Source organism: Taudactylus pleione, unplaced genomic scaffold, assembly GCF_031769625.1.
Source record: "Taudactylus pleione unplaced genomic scaffold, aTauple2 ptg001374l, whole genome shotgun sequence".
NCBI classification, from domain to species: Eukaryota; Metazoa; Chordata; class Amphibia; order Anura; family Myobatrachidae; genus Taudactylus; species Taudactylus pleione.
The window spans coordinates 407,210-423,458 of record NW_028285774.1 but is presented as its reverse complement, the minus strand read 5'-3'; the positions used below and the strand labels follow the sequence as shown (position 1 = coordinate 423,458).

At 45.7% G+C, this 16,249-nt stretch overlaps 1 protein-coding gene across 1 annotated transcript in view; it reads right to left on the bottom strand.

Annotated features, from left to right (window-relative positions):
* Positions 1-8,762: 8,762 nt before the first annotated feature.
* The window catches only part of LOC148442974 (cell surface glycoprotein CD200 receptor 1-B-like), a 69,859-nt gene continuing 62,372 nt past the window's right edge, over positions 8,763-16,249 (bottom strand). The window contains exon 6 of the mRNA XM_088463441.1: positions 8,763-8,864. Coding sequence (XP_088319567.1) covers positions 8,763-8,864 — 102 coding nt within the window. The remainder of the gene's footprint in view (positions 8,865-16,249) is intronic.

Genomic DNA, 16,249 nt, shown 5'->3' with positions numbered 1-16,249 from the left:
ACCGGATTAGATTGTCACTGTCCAATAACAGATATATTTGATTACAGGAATAGGAGACACTGACAATTATATTTACATTGAGAGAGAATCCCACAGGATAAAAATATAATACAAGACTGGTGCGGGATTAATCTAGTCCTATGATAAATCAGTACATGTTGATATTAAAATCATTTATATTCATATAAATTATGCAAAAATTTAAAATATAACCATAAATTCAGAAATAACTAAAAAATATTATAAAATTATTGAAAAATGTAAAGAAAAAATATTTCCCTGCACAACACAAAAACATAACTAATGGAAAAACATTTTGAAAAAAAAATAAAGGAAAAAAATAGAAAAATAGAACCAGCACCCTAGTCATTCAGTATTACAGAAAAACAATAGTCCATTGGCCACCGAGTATTATAGGAAACACTTAAACTGAATACTGTATGTTCATTCAATCCCGTGGGCTCACAATCTGGAGTTCATACAACCTCCTGGTCTCTCGTTGGAGCATAACTTTCCCTCTGTCATGTCCTTGTAAAGGGCGGAGTATGTGATCTATAATAATATATCTCAAACACGGCAGCGAGTGACCAAGTTCAGCAAAACTGGCTTATCGGAAGTTCCCACAATCAATCAAGAATCTGTGATTAGCGAACCATCCTTAAATTGGTCAGTCCATGAAATGTCCCATATGTGACAATGTAAAAAACTAAATCTGTAGCTGTGTAGCTTTTGATGTGAGTCAACATAGGTTGACAAGTTAAATTATAGCTATTTCACAGACTCTTAATACAAAGAGTTGAGTTGAATTATTAAGTAGAGATTTCCTTTATGTCTCGTACCACACAGACAGGGATGCAAGGTCAATCCAGTAGTAAATCACATATTCAGTGGAGCAAGTAATTGGGATCTTGGTGACCTTGTGTGGGTGCTTAAGAGTTGATCCAGTGAGCACAGCAAGTTGTAAACCCAAGAGACCAAGGGGTCTATGTACTAGGCAGTGATAAGTGCCAGCCAATCAGCTTCCAACTGTCATCTCACAGGCTGTGTTTGAAAAATGACAGTTGGGAGCTGATTGGCTGGCACCTTATCACAGACTTATCACTTTTCACTCTGCCACTTATCACTGCTTAGTACATAGACCCCTTATACTGTAGTAGTTTTTTGTCAACATAGCCACATATTTTTTGGGACACTTGGAAGTTGAGTGTTGACCTTATAAACAGGTCCCTCAAATTGTGTCCCATCTTATATGATATTAGGAGTCTCATATAATTAAATTTTTGCCTTTTGTCAGATTTAATAATGTCCCAATTTTGAGATATCGATTTATTAAAACAGCTGAGTTAGCATGAAAGGTGATTGTAATAACCATTCCTCCATTTGTTTTATCTTGTTTGGTTGAGACATCAGAAGCATGTTTCATGTTTATTTCTAGCTTTCTTTAAGCAATTATTCAAAACCACGGGTGAGTAACCTCTGCAAAAATGTTTGGATCATCTTTTAGTTAATTCTCCATAAGATTTATGTCCGAATTCATTCAGAGAACTCACATATACTGGGAAACTGATCAGCCATTTATTAGAGCAGGAGGGTGGTGGATATTGGCACACAAAATAGCGTTGTGGTCTGTTTGTGTCTTAATTAATGTTGTTTCATTTCTTCCACCAGATCTATGTAACCATTTTCCTAAGGGAGGCACTATTGTCTGTGTGGACTTGATAAGTAATCCTAATAGGAGTATGCAGTCCATTTAATTCCACGACCATAGACTCAAAAGCCTCCTGGGTGCTGGTCAATAACAAAAAAAAAATTAATCTACTGTATAAATATAAAATACAGCTGGGACCAGTTTTAGGGTAAATATAATTTTTTTTTGTATTCAGCCTTATATAAATTGGCAAATGCCGAAGCAAAATTTTAACCCATCATGGTTCAAGCATTCTGCTGGTAGTATCCAGCACCATATTGGAAGTGGTTGTTCGTCAACACAAGTGCAATCAGAGGACATAAAAACTCAATGAGAGCTCCGGTGTTAGGACCTTTGATTAGTTTGCACCTCATGGCATTAATTCCTGCCTGATGGGGAATAACAATGTGGCAAGGGGTATGCAGTCGGGAAGCCAGCGGACCTAATCCCGACAGCCGGCTTCCCGACTGCTTAATCCCGGCGAGGGTTAAATGACAATCTAGACGCCTGTCATTTTACCGATGCCGGGAGACCGGCGCCCGGCATCCCGATCGAAGGCTCGTCGAGCACGCCGTGGGGGACTTAGGGTTAGGCACCCCCCCGGGAGGTTAGGCTTAGGCTAGGGGAAGGGGGGGTTAGGGTTAGGCACCCCCGGGGGTAGGTTAGGGTTAGGCACCCCCCCGGGATGTTAGGTTTAGGTGGCGGGGAAGGGGGGGTTTAGGCACTTAGAGGGGGGTTTAGGGTTAGGCACTGGGGGGGAAGGTTAGGGTTAGGCACCCCTAAGGGAGGGTTAGGGTTAGGGGGTAGAATTAGGTTAGATAATACTTACCTTGGATGATCGGGATTTCCTCCTCTGCCGGGATGCCGCTGTCGGGATTCCAAAAGCCGGGCATGGGTCCGGCGGTAAATCATACCGATTCCAGGCAAGCCGTACATCATATAGCCCTTATTAGGGACAATAAGTGCCTCTGATGTAACTACTGACCTGTATGACTAGACATTGCAACATTGCATCAACAAATTGTGCAATTGGCTGTAATACAGAACCAATGGTAGAGATGATTGGTCTGCCAGGGGGTCTGTTTAAACATTTGTGTATTTTAGGTTAGGAGTACAGTATAGGGCAGATCGGATGTTCAACTCTCAGAAAATTGGTAAGTGGAGCATTGATTCAACCTGCCGAAATGGCCATTCATAATAGTATCAACAGTACGTTTAATCCTATACATGGGGTTATTTGTGATCACACAATAGGTACTGGTATCACTCAATTGTTCTCGAATATCTCTATCATAATCTGAAAGGCAGGGCACAGAACACTGGAGTCATTATCATGCAGAGATATAATAGCCTTCTGCTGAGCTGAGCTTAAGGTGCTGTAAACACAGTGTGAACTCCAGTTAGAGCTAATGTCATGATGTGTAAAGGTGGGTGCACACCTGATAGGTATAGCTGCAGATGGAGTGATCTGCAGATATATCTGTAGATGATGGTTGTTCATACACACTGAACGACTATCATCTATCCGGCAGCCGCGTGTCCCGCTGGCCGGGGGGCGGGGCGGTGGAAGGTCTGCCCCCCTCCCTGCGGCTGCTGCTGCACGTGTACGGGTGGTCTGCAGACCGCCCGTACACACTTGCTGATGGACAGATATGTCTGCATATTAAATATCTGTCCATAGGCTGTGCAGCACAGCCAATGCGGTATGTCTGTGAACGACGTCATTCACAGACATATCGTCTGCACACAATGGCCGACGGGCAGCAGATATATTGGCCGATCAATTGATGGACCAATACATCTGTCAGTGTGTACCCAGCCTGTGTGTACCCAGCAAGACTGAAGCTGGGTACACACAGGCTGACCATTGAATGGACGATATATATCGTGTGTGCGTCGACTAGTGCGTACCAGCAAATAGTGTGTGAACAACTTCGTTCACAGACATATCGAGTTGGCTGCACTGCACAGTCGATGCCTAATATAGCTTCACAGGCCGGCGGTGATTGACAGCTCAACTGGGCAGGCGCATGTAAATTCCCTCCCAGCTGTGACGTCAGTCATGACGAATCTGGAAGTCCATGTGCAGGACATACTGTATGTTCTGCCCAGTCTGCAGATATATCAGGTGTGTACTCACCTTTAGAAAGGCTTTTAGATTGTGGTTCACGGACATGGATTCAAAATAAATGGGTTTGTTTAAAAAGAAAAAAATCATATGATTGTCCATAACTTCACAGTTGCAATCATCAACATAATGGTCTCTTAATCTTAGTTTTTTGCCCAGTTTGTAATGATCTCTCTCTAGGTGCAGTTTTTGCTATTGTAGGTAGGGATAAAATAGAGCAGTGTTGATGATAGTGCTGCTTCATCAAGGTTTAAAGTGTGTGTAGAGGGGATTATAACAGATTAAGAAAAATATATATAACCTTAAGCGTTACCTTTCAAAAATAAGAGATGTTCAAATTTATGCCAAAAAATTCATGCAGAAGATGATTAATCCGGACGCCTCATATCCATTCCCATATGTCTTCTGTATTTGGTGTGGCAGCCTGGTCCAGCACCTCCTGTCCTGCCAACGCGTTTCGGGACTACCTGTCCCTTTATCAAGGGAGATGAGGAATTTGGATTAATCATCTTCCTTTTATACCCACCATGTTTACCTCTTGTGCCTGGTAAAGCAGCCATCTGCCAATTTTATTATTTTTTTCGTCCTTATCATGTGAATACATTTTATCTTGGATATTGTAACACAGGACTGTTTTAAGTTATGTATTTACTGTCTTTTAAATGTATTAAATTTTGCATATTTTCCCATTCAGTTTGGTGTAATATGACTATATACTAGAGACAGCGGACACATAGGATTTGTAGGGATCTCACCGTCTAAGAATATTTTCTCTGCATTCATTTTTTTGCATGAACTTGAACATGTCTTATTTTTGAAAGGTAGCGCTTAAGGTTATATAAAATGTTTCATTATATTGTTCATACAGAGGTGTGGGTAACCACAAGCTGCTCTCCCTGATTTTATGCAGCGCCTTTAGGTTTCCCACATACACATATCTATAAGGATGATAACAGATGTCACTAACGGTGCCTCCAGCCCCTTCTGTTTATGCTCTCTCCTTGTGTGTGTTCTGGTCTGTCTTTTCTTAGTGAAGTTAATTCTGAATCAGTTATATTCCCTAAAAACGTATGGTGGGCAGGGGTGTCATACATAGCACCACTAGGTAATAGTAGATCATGTCCCTCTATATAGGATGAAGAGTAAGCAAATTACAGGCAGCCCTAAAACAGTTTATTCTGTACATGTAGCTTGTGTGAATAAATCACTGTTCTACTGGTGTTTCAGGCGTCTTTGCTGCTTAGTTACTGTTACTGCTCACTGCCAGGGGCGTATCTACCCATTGGCCAGGATGGCACTCGCCAGGGGCGAAGACTAAAGGGGGGGCGCCACCCGGCAGTGCCACCAGTAGCCAAGGGGTGGACAAGTCCCTCGGCCCCACAAGTGTAGGGCAGACCGCAGTGATAGCGGTCTGCCCTACACAGTTTACAAACACGCAGCCGCCAGCGGCGGCTGTGTGTTTGTAATAGCATCCAGCTAATGAGAGTCTGCTGACTCTCATTAGCTGCTGCATCGTCCGCGGAGGGAGCCGGCTGGAGCTCACTAATGAGCTCCGTCTTCCGGCTCCCTCTGCAGCATGTGATGGGCGAGACGTCATGGCGTATGATGTCTCTCCCATGCAGGAGAAGAGCGGGCGGAACTAAGCGGACAGCGACGGTCGCGTCAGTAACAAGGATCAGGTAAGTTTTTTTTTTTCTCTCTTTGTGTGTGTGTGTAGGGGGGGCACTGAAATAGGGGGTGACCGCTTTGTATAGGGGTGGCCACTACTGGGGGCACTCTATAGGGGTGACCACTACTGGGGGTAATTTAGGGGGGGTTGCACTGTATAGGGGGGACACTCTACTGGGGGCAATGTATAGGGGGGGCTACTAATGGGAGCAACGCAGCATAGGGGGATTGCTACTGGAGGGTTACTACTGGGGGCTCTGCATAGGGGGGGTGCCAGTCCATTACATTGCCAGGGGCGCTTGGATCCCTAGATACACCCCTGCTCACTGCTATACAGCCATGCAGTATTTCCTGTGGCTGGATTGCATAGCTGACTACACTTTGAGCTATTTAAGGGGGCCATTTTGTGTATATATATATATATATATATATATATATATATAGTCCGGAACCACATAAAAGCTGGATCTAATTAAAAAAACATTGAAATAGCCAGGCCCACATACAAATCATTAAAACAGCATGATAGGGAAGGGTTGGGCCTATTGGGGCACAGGGCATGGAGGGTTGAACCTTAATGGGGGGGTACAGGGCAGGCTGGACCTTAAATTGGGGGGCACAGGGCAGGGAAGGCTGAATGTGGGGAGGCACGGGCTGGGAAGGGTAGACTGGGGTGGCTCAGATCAGGAAAGGCTGGCTGAACTAGGGGTTTGGCACAGGGTAGGGACTGCTGGCTGGACCTGGGGGGGAACAGGGCAGGGAAGGCTGACTGGACTGGGAGGGGCAGGAAAGGCTGGACTAGTGGGGCATAGGGCAAGGAAGGCTGGCTGAACTAAATGTGGGGCACAGGAGTGGGAAGTCTTGCTGGATAAAGGGGGAGGGGCACAGGGCAGGTAAGTTTTGCTGGATAAAGGGGGAGGGGCACAGGGCAGGGAAGGCTGTCTGGAATTGGGGGGTAGGGAAAGCTGGCTGGACAGGGGGGGGGGACACAGGGCAGGGTCAGGAACTACAGTACATACCTGGTTTCTTCAGCCAGGCATGGAGAAACAAGTGCTGGTGGCATTTCGAATATGGCATCGGCCAAGAGCCAATCACAGATTGTGGTCTGGAAGCCGATCAGGAGCTGCCGCTATGGCAGCTCCTGATTGGCTGCCATTCAGCGAGCTCTGACTGGCTTGCGGCCAGCGCCATATGTAAAATGCTGGCGATGTTATTTTTTCCTGGCTGCTGGTGCAATCTGCACCACTTCCACCCGGACCCCCCTCTATCTCCGGGCCTGGGACTGGAGTCCCAGCAGTCCCTCCCTGATGGCAGCCCCTCATAAAGGTGTTTCAACACAGGTGACGGCAATCATAAATTAAGAGGGAAGTCCAGGAGCGGAGCATTTAGTACCTGATGGAAGGGGTCATGTTGGAGGGTCTGAAATTGTTTTCCAGTATGTTAACTCTCTATCTTACCTTCAATTGCAAAAATGTGTCTCCTTATCGTTGTCGTGTGTTGGGTCACAAGTACAGCCGCATGTGCAGTTTGTGATACATAACTCATTAAGAGCCTTCATGAATACTAAGGTTCTCTATATAGTATGAAAGTACAGTACATGTAATAGTGCAGGCCCTATAGAAAGGTCCTTTTACAAAAGGTGAAAAGTATATAAATTATTAATATTATTACTTTTTTACTGTCCGAATTTTTCTTTCACATCCGACATAATAGGACTTGTTCTAGTCAGTATTGAATTAAATCCTATACCCTGCCTGTCTCACATTTATTATGTCACCTCGCATACAGCATCCACCAATATCTGTACTCGCATCAACCAGTTCCCTATCACTGAAAGTACAGACTGGAGTATATAATGGTATATAGGGGTTGATTATGAGGCAGACATGGGCGAGGCTGCATCCTTTGTAGCAGTAGTGTATGCAACTGTACTCTAATAGCTGCTACAAACCCCTTTCCCTGTGTACATATACGTGCATCCCCTTGCAGCATTTATAGATGCCGCATTACCATCTGGTGCGTCTTTAGATGCCACATCTGTCACCCTGTGGTAGGCGTAGTTTCCCCATCTGAGTATGGGTTGGGTATGAAATGCCGACAGCCAGGAAGCCGTCTGACTAAATACCGACGCTGCAAGCCCGAACGTTAAAGATCCCGACTGGGGCTGGTAAGTACCCTAACCGTCCCCTCTTACAACCCTAACCCTCCCTTAGTGGTGCCTAACCCTAACCTCCTCCCAGTGGTGCCAAAACCTAACCCCCCCTCCCCGCACCCTAAACCTTACCCTTTCGGGGTGGTGCCTAAACCTAACCCACCCTGTGGCTAAGCGCAAACACTTCCCAGCCATCTGTCTAGATACGGGCGTCGGGATCTAGACAGGCGTCGGAATTTCTACAACTGCCTTTAGTTCTGCGTCGGGAATTAGAAGCCAGGATTTAGTCAGACGGCTTCCCCGTCATCTGTATTTTAAACGCATCCACTGAGCATGGGGTCCTGTGTTTTACAGACATGCCAGGACACTCCCATCAGCATGTGCCGGATTTGCCAGCCCCCGTTACCTCCCAGTCGCGGCCCAGGTACAGCCTATACACATCCTCCTCTTGCAGGATTACAACCTCGAGTTATATATATATTAGAGATGTGCGGTTTGGTTCTCCAGAAATCCGAATCCACCCGAATTTCATGAATCCTGGTAAATGTGAGTCGCGGTTCTAATCTCCTGAGGAGATCCGAGTCACGGTTCTGATCTTTTTGTGGTTCGAAATTCGGATTTTAAATCCGAATTTTGGGTTTCGGATTGCATAAATTACATGATTTTAGCTGTTTTTAAAACTTTTTATCTATTTTTTATTTTAAAAAATCAAGATCCAAAGCCCAAACCAAAAACAAAACACTTGAGGGTGGTTTGCAAATTAAATCCAGATCCAAAACCTTGAAGGAGATCCAAAACCAAAACACGGGGGTCGGCGCACATCCCTAATATATATATATGGCTCCATGCTCAGTTCCCGTTCTATACCTCTGATTTCTGCAGCATGGCCAGTATATGGTACGGATGGAGCATCGCTGTGTTATCCTTGCTTACATATAGCGATTGTTGCGCCTTATAATCTACATATTAAATGCCATGAGCTAAATGTTAGAGGTTTAATTTATTGTTTCCAAATCCAAACCGGACAACACGACTTCAAAGCTGCAGCTTTGCAGACGGCTGACACCTAAATGCATCATGTGGTCATACAGTGTCTTCATATATCTGAGTCCAAGGCTACTGTGACCTTATATGACGTTTTGCAGACTGTACAATTCCTTTGATGTTTGGCTATAAATAGTATTTTCATTTTGGGTGTACACTTCGTACGGCTCAAAGTCTTGAATTTCCTGTAAAAGTAGAGAGACAGTATAAGTGACATGGACAGCCCCAACCTGATGTATAATAACTAGGGATGTGCAGGCTCGGATAGGTTCGAGTTTGCACGTGGAGTTCGGATTTTTCCCTCCAAAAAAACGGAACTCAGAAAGAGGCAAAATGTCATCTTGCACGGACGAACATCATCATTCCTGGACTTTTGTCCAGGAATGATGATGTTCGTCCATGCAAGATGACGTTTTGCCTCTTTCTGAGTTCCGTTTTTTTGGAGGGAAAAATCCGAACTCCACGTGCAAACTCGAACCTATCCGAGCCTGCACATCCCTAATAATAACCCTATATAATCACCGCACTTTCTGGGAAATTAGGTCTGAATAACAATCAGATATTTTACATTTTCTTACTTTAGCTAATGGAAATATGGGACAAACACATTTATAGAGAAAAGAAGCATTTGTTCAAATCAGCCATAAAAATAGTTACCCGCGGTCGCTCACAGGTGCGTACGCTTGGCTATGGTACGTGTTCAGTATTAAACATTGCCAAATCCGTTAGAAAAATATGACTTGCACGCAGCTCTGCCCCAGAACGATGTGCCCAGCAGGTGGCACTATAAACATGATGCCAATGTGTATGACAGCTTTCCCCAATTTGTTTAGACTTCTGACACATTTGGTGGCAGATGGCCCTTAATTCATTTTTCAATGACACATCAGTGATATAATAGTAAATATATAAAATAGAATGTTAAATCTAAGTATGCATTAAATCCGCATCAAATGACCTCTGATTAGTTTAACCTACAATTAAAATAAACTTTATGTTTAACTTTAGTTTTGTGTATCTACAACTATAAGAAATTCCACTTTACTTGTGGTTGTTGTGATGCAACCAGACCGGTATCTGCTGTGACACATTGCCAGGAAATCCCCAGCATGTTATTGTGAATAATGGGTATCGAGAGCCCAGACCTTTATATTTCTATACTAAATGTACACATGCCGGCTGTAATCTCCAGCATGGACGTCAAAACGGTTAGAAACTATTTTAATATATTTTATTTCCCACCAGAAAGTAGCGCAATATGTGATATAGTAACAATAATTTCTTTAATAGCAGAGTTCAATATATTAACTTTGCTTCGTTACAGAAATGTGGTTAGTAAATGAATGTTCTCAAGTTAGAAGGAACGTAGTGATGATACCGGCGGGCGCTATTCCGCCCGCCGATATCCCGACAGCCACATCCCCACATGGGACTAAAGATAGGCGTCGAAATCCTGAAGCCTATCATTAGCCCCACTACTAAATCCCGACACCCAGCTTACCGAATGAAGGTAAGCCGGGTGTCTTAACGTGTAGCTGTGGGGGGGGGAGGGTTAGCGTTAGGGACCCCCCCGGGAGGGTTAGGGCAGGGAAAGGGGGGGTTAGGCACCACTAGGGGAGGTTAGAGTTAGGCACCCCCCCGGGAGGGTTAGGTTTAGGGTGCGGGGAGGGGGATTAGGTTTAGGCACTAAGGGGGGAAGGTTAGGGTTAGGCACCACTAAGGGAGGGTTAGGGGGGGAGAGGGGAGGGTTAGACTACTTACCTGATGCAGTCGGGATTCCGGCCCGTCAGGCTGCCACTTTCAGGATTTGATCCGGCGGCTAAACATACCGAGAACACTGATCCTTTTACTGTCAAACGCTCAGTCTGCAGGTTCCCATTTGCTTTGCTTCCTTTCCTCATATCATGACACAGCCCCATCACATGCAGCCACGTTTGCACATTTGATCTTCTGAAATAATCTGCACTGCTGTGACCCTGTTTATGACCTAACTCCTTAGTCTCAGGTGAGACTCCCACATCCTGGTAAGAGTAGGCTAGTATCCCTGCTGGCCACCCGCACCCAGTTCCTGAGGTAAGTAGGCGGTCTGGGCGGCTTGAAGACACAATTTGCACTGAATTGCATTGTCATAACCCCACCCACTGCTTTACAAGTTCAGGAATCGCAGCTTGTATAGCGGGGAATGGGCTGTGGTGATGCAATTGCAACACTGCACCCCCCCATACCACCCACTTAGCTGCATCACGCCCCCACACTGCCCACTTTGCCATGTCACACCCCCACACTGCACACTTTATTATGTCACACTCCCACACCTAACACCTGGCTGCTCTCTCCTGGTGGGGGCAACCTATTTACCTTGTAGGAGCCGTGGGTTCTACTTAATGCAGATGTTTTTCCCAAGTTCAAGGCTCCTCCTGCTTCTCCCATAACCTCTGCTGAGAATTGGGGGAACGTGAAGACAAATCACATTTAACCTTCCAGAGATGTAACCATCTGATTGGTCCTCCTGCTCCTACATATCCCCTATAAAGTTGCTTAATACAAAACCAATGGATCACTGTTAATATATCTGCTTTGAGCAGCCCAAGGCTCCATACAGGGTAGAGTAAGGTTAACAGATAGGAATACAGATGTGTCCTCATACATCTAGCCTCAATACGCCATGAGGCACGAGATGCCTGACGCCAGTGAGCCCCCTGGTTCTGTGTGACTCTGCTAGCACCGGACACCTTTTTTGCATCTATTTCACCCAAAATTGCATCTTAGTCGTAATGCAATGTACTAGGAAGCACCAGGAGACTGCGCTGACTATTGTTATATGAATTTGTATATCTGTGTGCGACAGAGCCTGTATACGAAGCACAACGGAACTTGTCATGGAGAAAAGCCGAGGCCGCTGCATCGGTAGCACCTCATATATAGATTCAGAGACTCAGTCACACACAGACATACAAGTGTCGTCCAGGGCTCCGGAACTGCTGGGAAGCCCCCAACATCTCCCGTCAGAGTGTGTATGGAACGCGCATGTGCGCGTCATCCATCATCGCTGTAGCGCTGTGCAGTGACAACAAATCCGCTTCAGCCGGGAGCCTCCCGAAAATCGGGCGCCGCTCCCAGCCCCCCGGAGAGGCAGGCAAGCCTCCCGGCGACCCGTCTGCTTCCCCCCGTTACAGTGTAAATCCCCGGCAGCCGGGGGCCGATGACGTGATTCGTGCTGAATCGCCTCATCGTGGCCCCCGCCCCCCTGCTTCACAATGCCATTAATATCATTCTGAAGAGGAGGCGGTGCCACAATGATGTGATCTCGCTGTCACGCCCCAAACTCCGCCCCCAAAATTGTGCCATTTGCTGACCACGCCCCTTTTTACCATGACCCCCCGCCGAGAATGCCCGACTCCCTCCCGGAAGGAGGGAGCGAGAAGTCGGCAAGTATGGTCAACACATATCGCAAGGCACGAAGTGTAGGAGCCACGTTGAGATGTGTTCGGATCTCTCTTCGCAACCCTGCACCGACTTCCCATAAGAAGGAATGGAGTTTCTAAAGATGGCGTTGGTTCCCACCGGAAAACTCATCAGAGTATGCTGAATATTAAGCGGCTTCATGGCGCCCCTAATAATGAATGTGCCTGTTACTAAAAACGGGCCCATAATGATGAATAGGCCCCCTGGAGAGTTTTCTAAACCAGTTAATAAAGCCAGGAAACACATAGTCTATGGACTTCATGGACAGGCATTGCTAGGATAGGGTAAAATGTTACACACAGGCATGACTCTGGCAGATAATTGCTTAAGGCTAGTAATATTTAACTTTTACCACCATTGCCCGGATTGGCGTTTATTTTAGTGTAAGAAGTTAGCAGAAGCTATTCTAAATCCAGAGTTTATTACATCAATGATATCTTCATGCTGATTGAATTATCCATTTTTCCAGGTTTTGCTAAACTATATAAATAAAGAAAGCTTTATTCCAGGTTGCGAGTTGGGCGAGCCAGCCAGGAGATGGCGGTAGTCAGCTGGGTCAGACATTACTCTGTGTGGTGAGGAAATTAGCTGGACCAATGCTTGGGCATTTAAACAGCATCGGTGTAGTCTGAACAGGAGAAGAGCCCATTTAGGGGAGATGTATCAAATATCCTTACGTCTATCCCATCCATGTTTAAATTGCTCTACTGTTTAACCTCTACCACCTCTGATGGGAGGCTATTCCACTTGTCCACTACCCTCTCTGTGAAGTAATGTTTTCTCAAGTTTCCCCTAAATCTACCACCCTCCAGTCACAGTGCATGTCCTCAAGTTCTAATACTTCTCTTTCTTTGAATAATGTCCTCCTCCTGCACCTTGTTAAACCCTTGATATACTGTATGTAAAAGTTTCTATCATGTCCCCCCTTTCCCTTCTTTGCTCCAAACTATACATAGTAATAACTTTTAGTCTTTCCTGGTACGTTTTGTGGTGTAGACCTTGCACCATTTCAGTTGCTCTTCTTTTGTACCATCTCTAATGTATTACTATCCTTCTGGAGATAGGGCCTCCAGAACTGAACACAGTATTTGAGTTGAGGACGTACCAATGACCTATACAGTGGTATTATCACTTCTTTCTTTCTGCTACTGATTTCTCTCCCTATGCAACCAAGCATCTGACTTGCCTTCCTCATTGCTTTGGTGCATTGCTTACCTGCCTTCAAGTCATCTGAAATAGTGACTCCTAAATCCCTTTCCTCTTCTGTAGATTCCATTATGGTGCCGTTATTACAATACTAGCTGGGATACCCGGCGTTGCCCAGGTTGATGACTTGATCCTGAAGTACTGTACACCTGCAGCCTTCATTTTTTTTGTCCTCACCTATAACCTGGATACAGTAACTATGCACATTAGGAGCAAATGACCGTGCAGGCAGCGTATTCTCATACCGTGTGGAATGGGGTATATTAGGAGACCAACTTACAGATCAGAAATCATCATAGCTTCCAATATCACTAGAGCTTCAGAAATCACTGCAGAACAGAGGGGGTGGTTCAGCTGAGGATGGATATGCTACAGCAGCTACTAAGCAACTAGCAGCTGTAATTGCAGTAATATGGTAATACAAAGCTGCCATCAGGGGGGCATGCCAGGACTGGAGTACCATTCCCGGACAAAAGGGGGCCCGTCCGCAGTGGCACTCTGTGGCTGTGATCAACTTCCCCCCTACTGTTTATAATCTCCATATGCTAAGCTTTGCCAGCATCAAAGATTGTGGATTGATTATGCGGACTACCATGATCTGAATGTATTGAGTGCTGAGCTGCTCATAAGCCTGCCATTGTGTGGCAGTGGACCTCATTCAGAGTCGGTCGTTGCCGCCGCAAGGTCGTAGGGGAAAGGGGCCCGGATATGCAAATTAAGCGATCACAAGTTGCGGTCCTAAGATGAGATCGTTAGCTGAATGTCCGAGGGTAAGAAGCGGTCATAAGACTAAAGCACACCCCCTTCTCGTTCACCACACACGTCATCTCCTGGGATATAAGGATTAATCGCGACCATCGGAGCTGGTCGTAGAGCTTAAGGTTGACCATACCCTCTCTTAAGCTCTACGATCAAATCAGTGTTCAAACCTCCCATGTCACGTGTGCCATGACACTACTTTGTTAATTATGCACTCCCATTAAACGCTGTTCGCATAATTAGGCACGCCTGCGTTCGGATCTCCACTCCCCCGTTTTAAAGCACCTTCCCCTGTTACCACCCACAAACGGTTCATTCTGTCACTCAAAACTAATGACCTGGCTGTGTTCTAGGAGAGAGAAATTTCTGATCGTAACAGTTCACATTGCGAACTTTACGCATGCGCAGTTTAGCGAACATCGGTTGTGTACGACCGTGCGGCCGCAACGACCGACTCTGAATGAGGTCCAGTGTGTGTATGAAGCCGGCCCCTCAGCCCCAGAACCTGTGTAATTTAAGACTGTCCTTGTTTTATTGGATTATGTGACAGTGTATGGCCCTGACAGAGGGCCTGATTCAGAGCCGCTCGTAAGCGGCCGCTCGTTCGTTCCGAGCGATGTTCACACATCTGCGCATGCGTACGGGTTGTAATACGCATGCACAAACCAGTCAGTGCGGCCGAAAATCGTGTGCTCGCAAAATAGCGAGTGCCTGCTAATTTGAGCGACAGAATGAGGCGTTTGTGGGTGGTAACAGGGGAAGGTGCTTGAAAATGGGGAGTGGAGATCCGAACGCAGGCGTGCCTAAAGGTCAAAACGGGCGTTTTATGGGTGTGCATAATTAACAAAGCAGCATCATCGACCACGTCAGTTGGGTGTCTTTTAGCCAGAACTGCTCGCATGATTGCGGTAGGAAAATGCAACCACAAGAATAGCGAGCAGTTCATACGCCGTTCGATGTACTCGATTAATCTAATAAATAGCGGACATGACGTATGATGTGAGCGGCCAGGGGGCGTTTTTTAGAAAATAACGAATGCATGTTTTGTTCGCTCGTTCAGACATGGAGGCATCAACAGACCGCAAAGAGCGAACAGTCAATTTAAATAGCCACCCCCTTTTTCTGAACGAGCGAGCGCAAATAGCGTCCGGCTCTGAATGAGGTCCAGAGTTCAAACCTAGGCAAAAACCTAATCCTGGTCAAACAACACCACCATGCCAAATTTGGTGGAGCTAGTCCAAAACTCTGGCCGTGCATAAAGGACAGACCTACAGACAGACACTTTCTCACTTCTTATATAGATTTAGCCTTTGTTGTTTTGAAACCCAAGTACATGATTTTGCATTTTTTGGTATTAATCTGTAGTTGACACGCTCTTGCCCATTCCTCTAGTCTACCCAGATCCTCAGTCATTTGTTTTACCCCTCCTGCTGTGTCTACCCTGTGGCATACCTTTGTGTCATCTCCAATAATGCATACTTTCCCTTTAATACCATTTGCTTTGTCACCAATAAAGATATTAAAAGCACTGGACCAAGTACAGATCCCTGGGGTACTCCACTGGTAACATTTCCCTCCTGTGACTGCTCTCCGTTTATTACAATTCTCTGTTTCCTATCCTGCAACCAAGTTCTTATCCATTCAACAGCCATAGAATCCAATCCCAAGCTTTCCAGTTTATGTAACAGTCGGCAAGCCTTACTAAAGTCTAGATAAGCTATATCTACAGCCCCCTCGATCTATTACTTCAGTCACCAAGTTAAAAAAAGTCAATATGATTTGTTTGGCATGATCTCCCCCCAGTAAATCCATGCTGCATGGGATTCTATAAGATGCTGGATCTCAGATGTTCCACAACTTTTTCTTTTAATGTGTTTCCATCAGTTTCCCTACTACTGATGTAAGGCTCCCTGGTCGGCAGTCACTTGCCTCTTCCTTGCTTCCACTGTTACAGTACAGTATGCAGTGGGACTACCTACACAGGGCCGGTTCGAGGCACGTTTGACCAGTGCGGTCAAACATGGGCGCCACCTCATAGAGGGAGCACCCCTCCCAACTGTCATGATTTCAGCGGGACAGTCCCACTTTTTGGGCACTGTCCCGCTGTTCTACCCGTGGGCCGAATAGTCCCTCGGGTGGT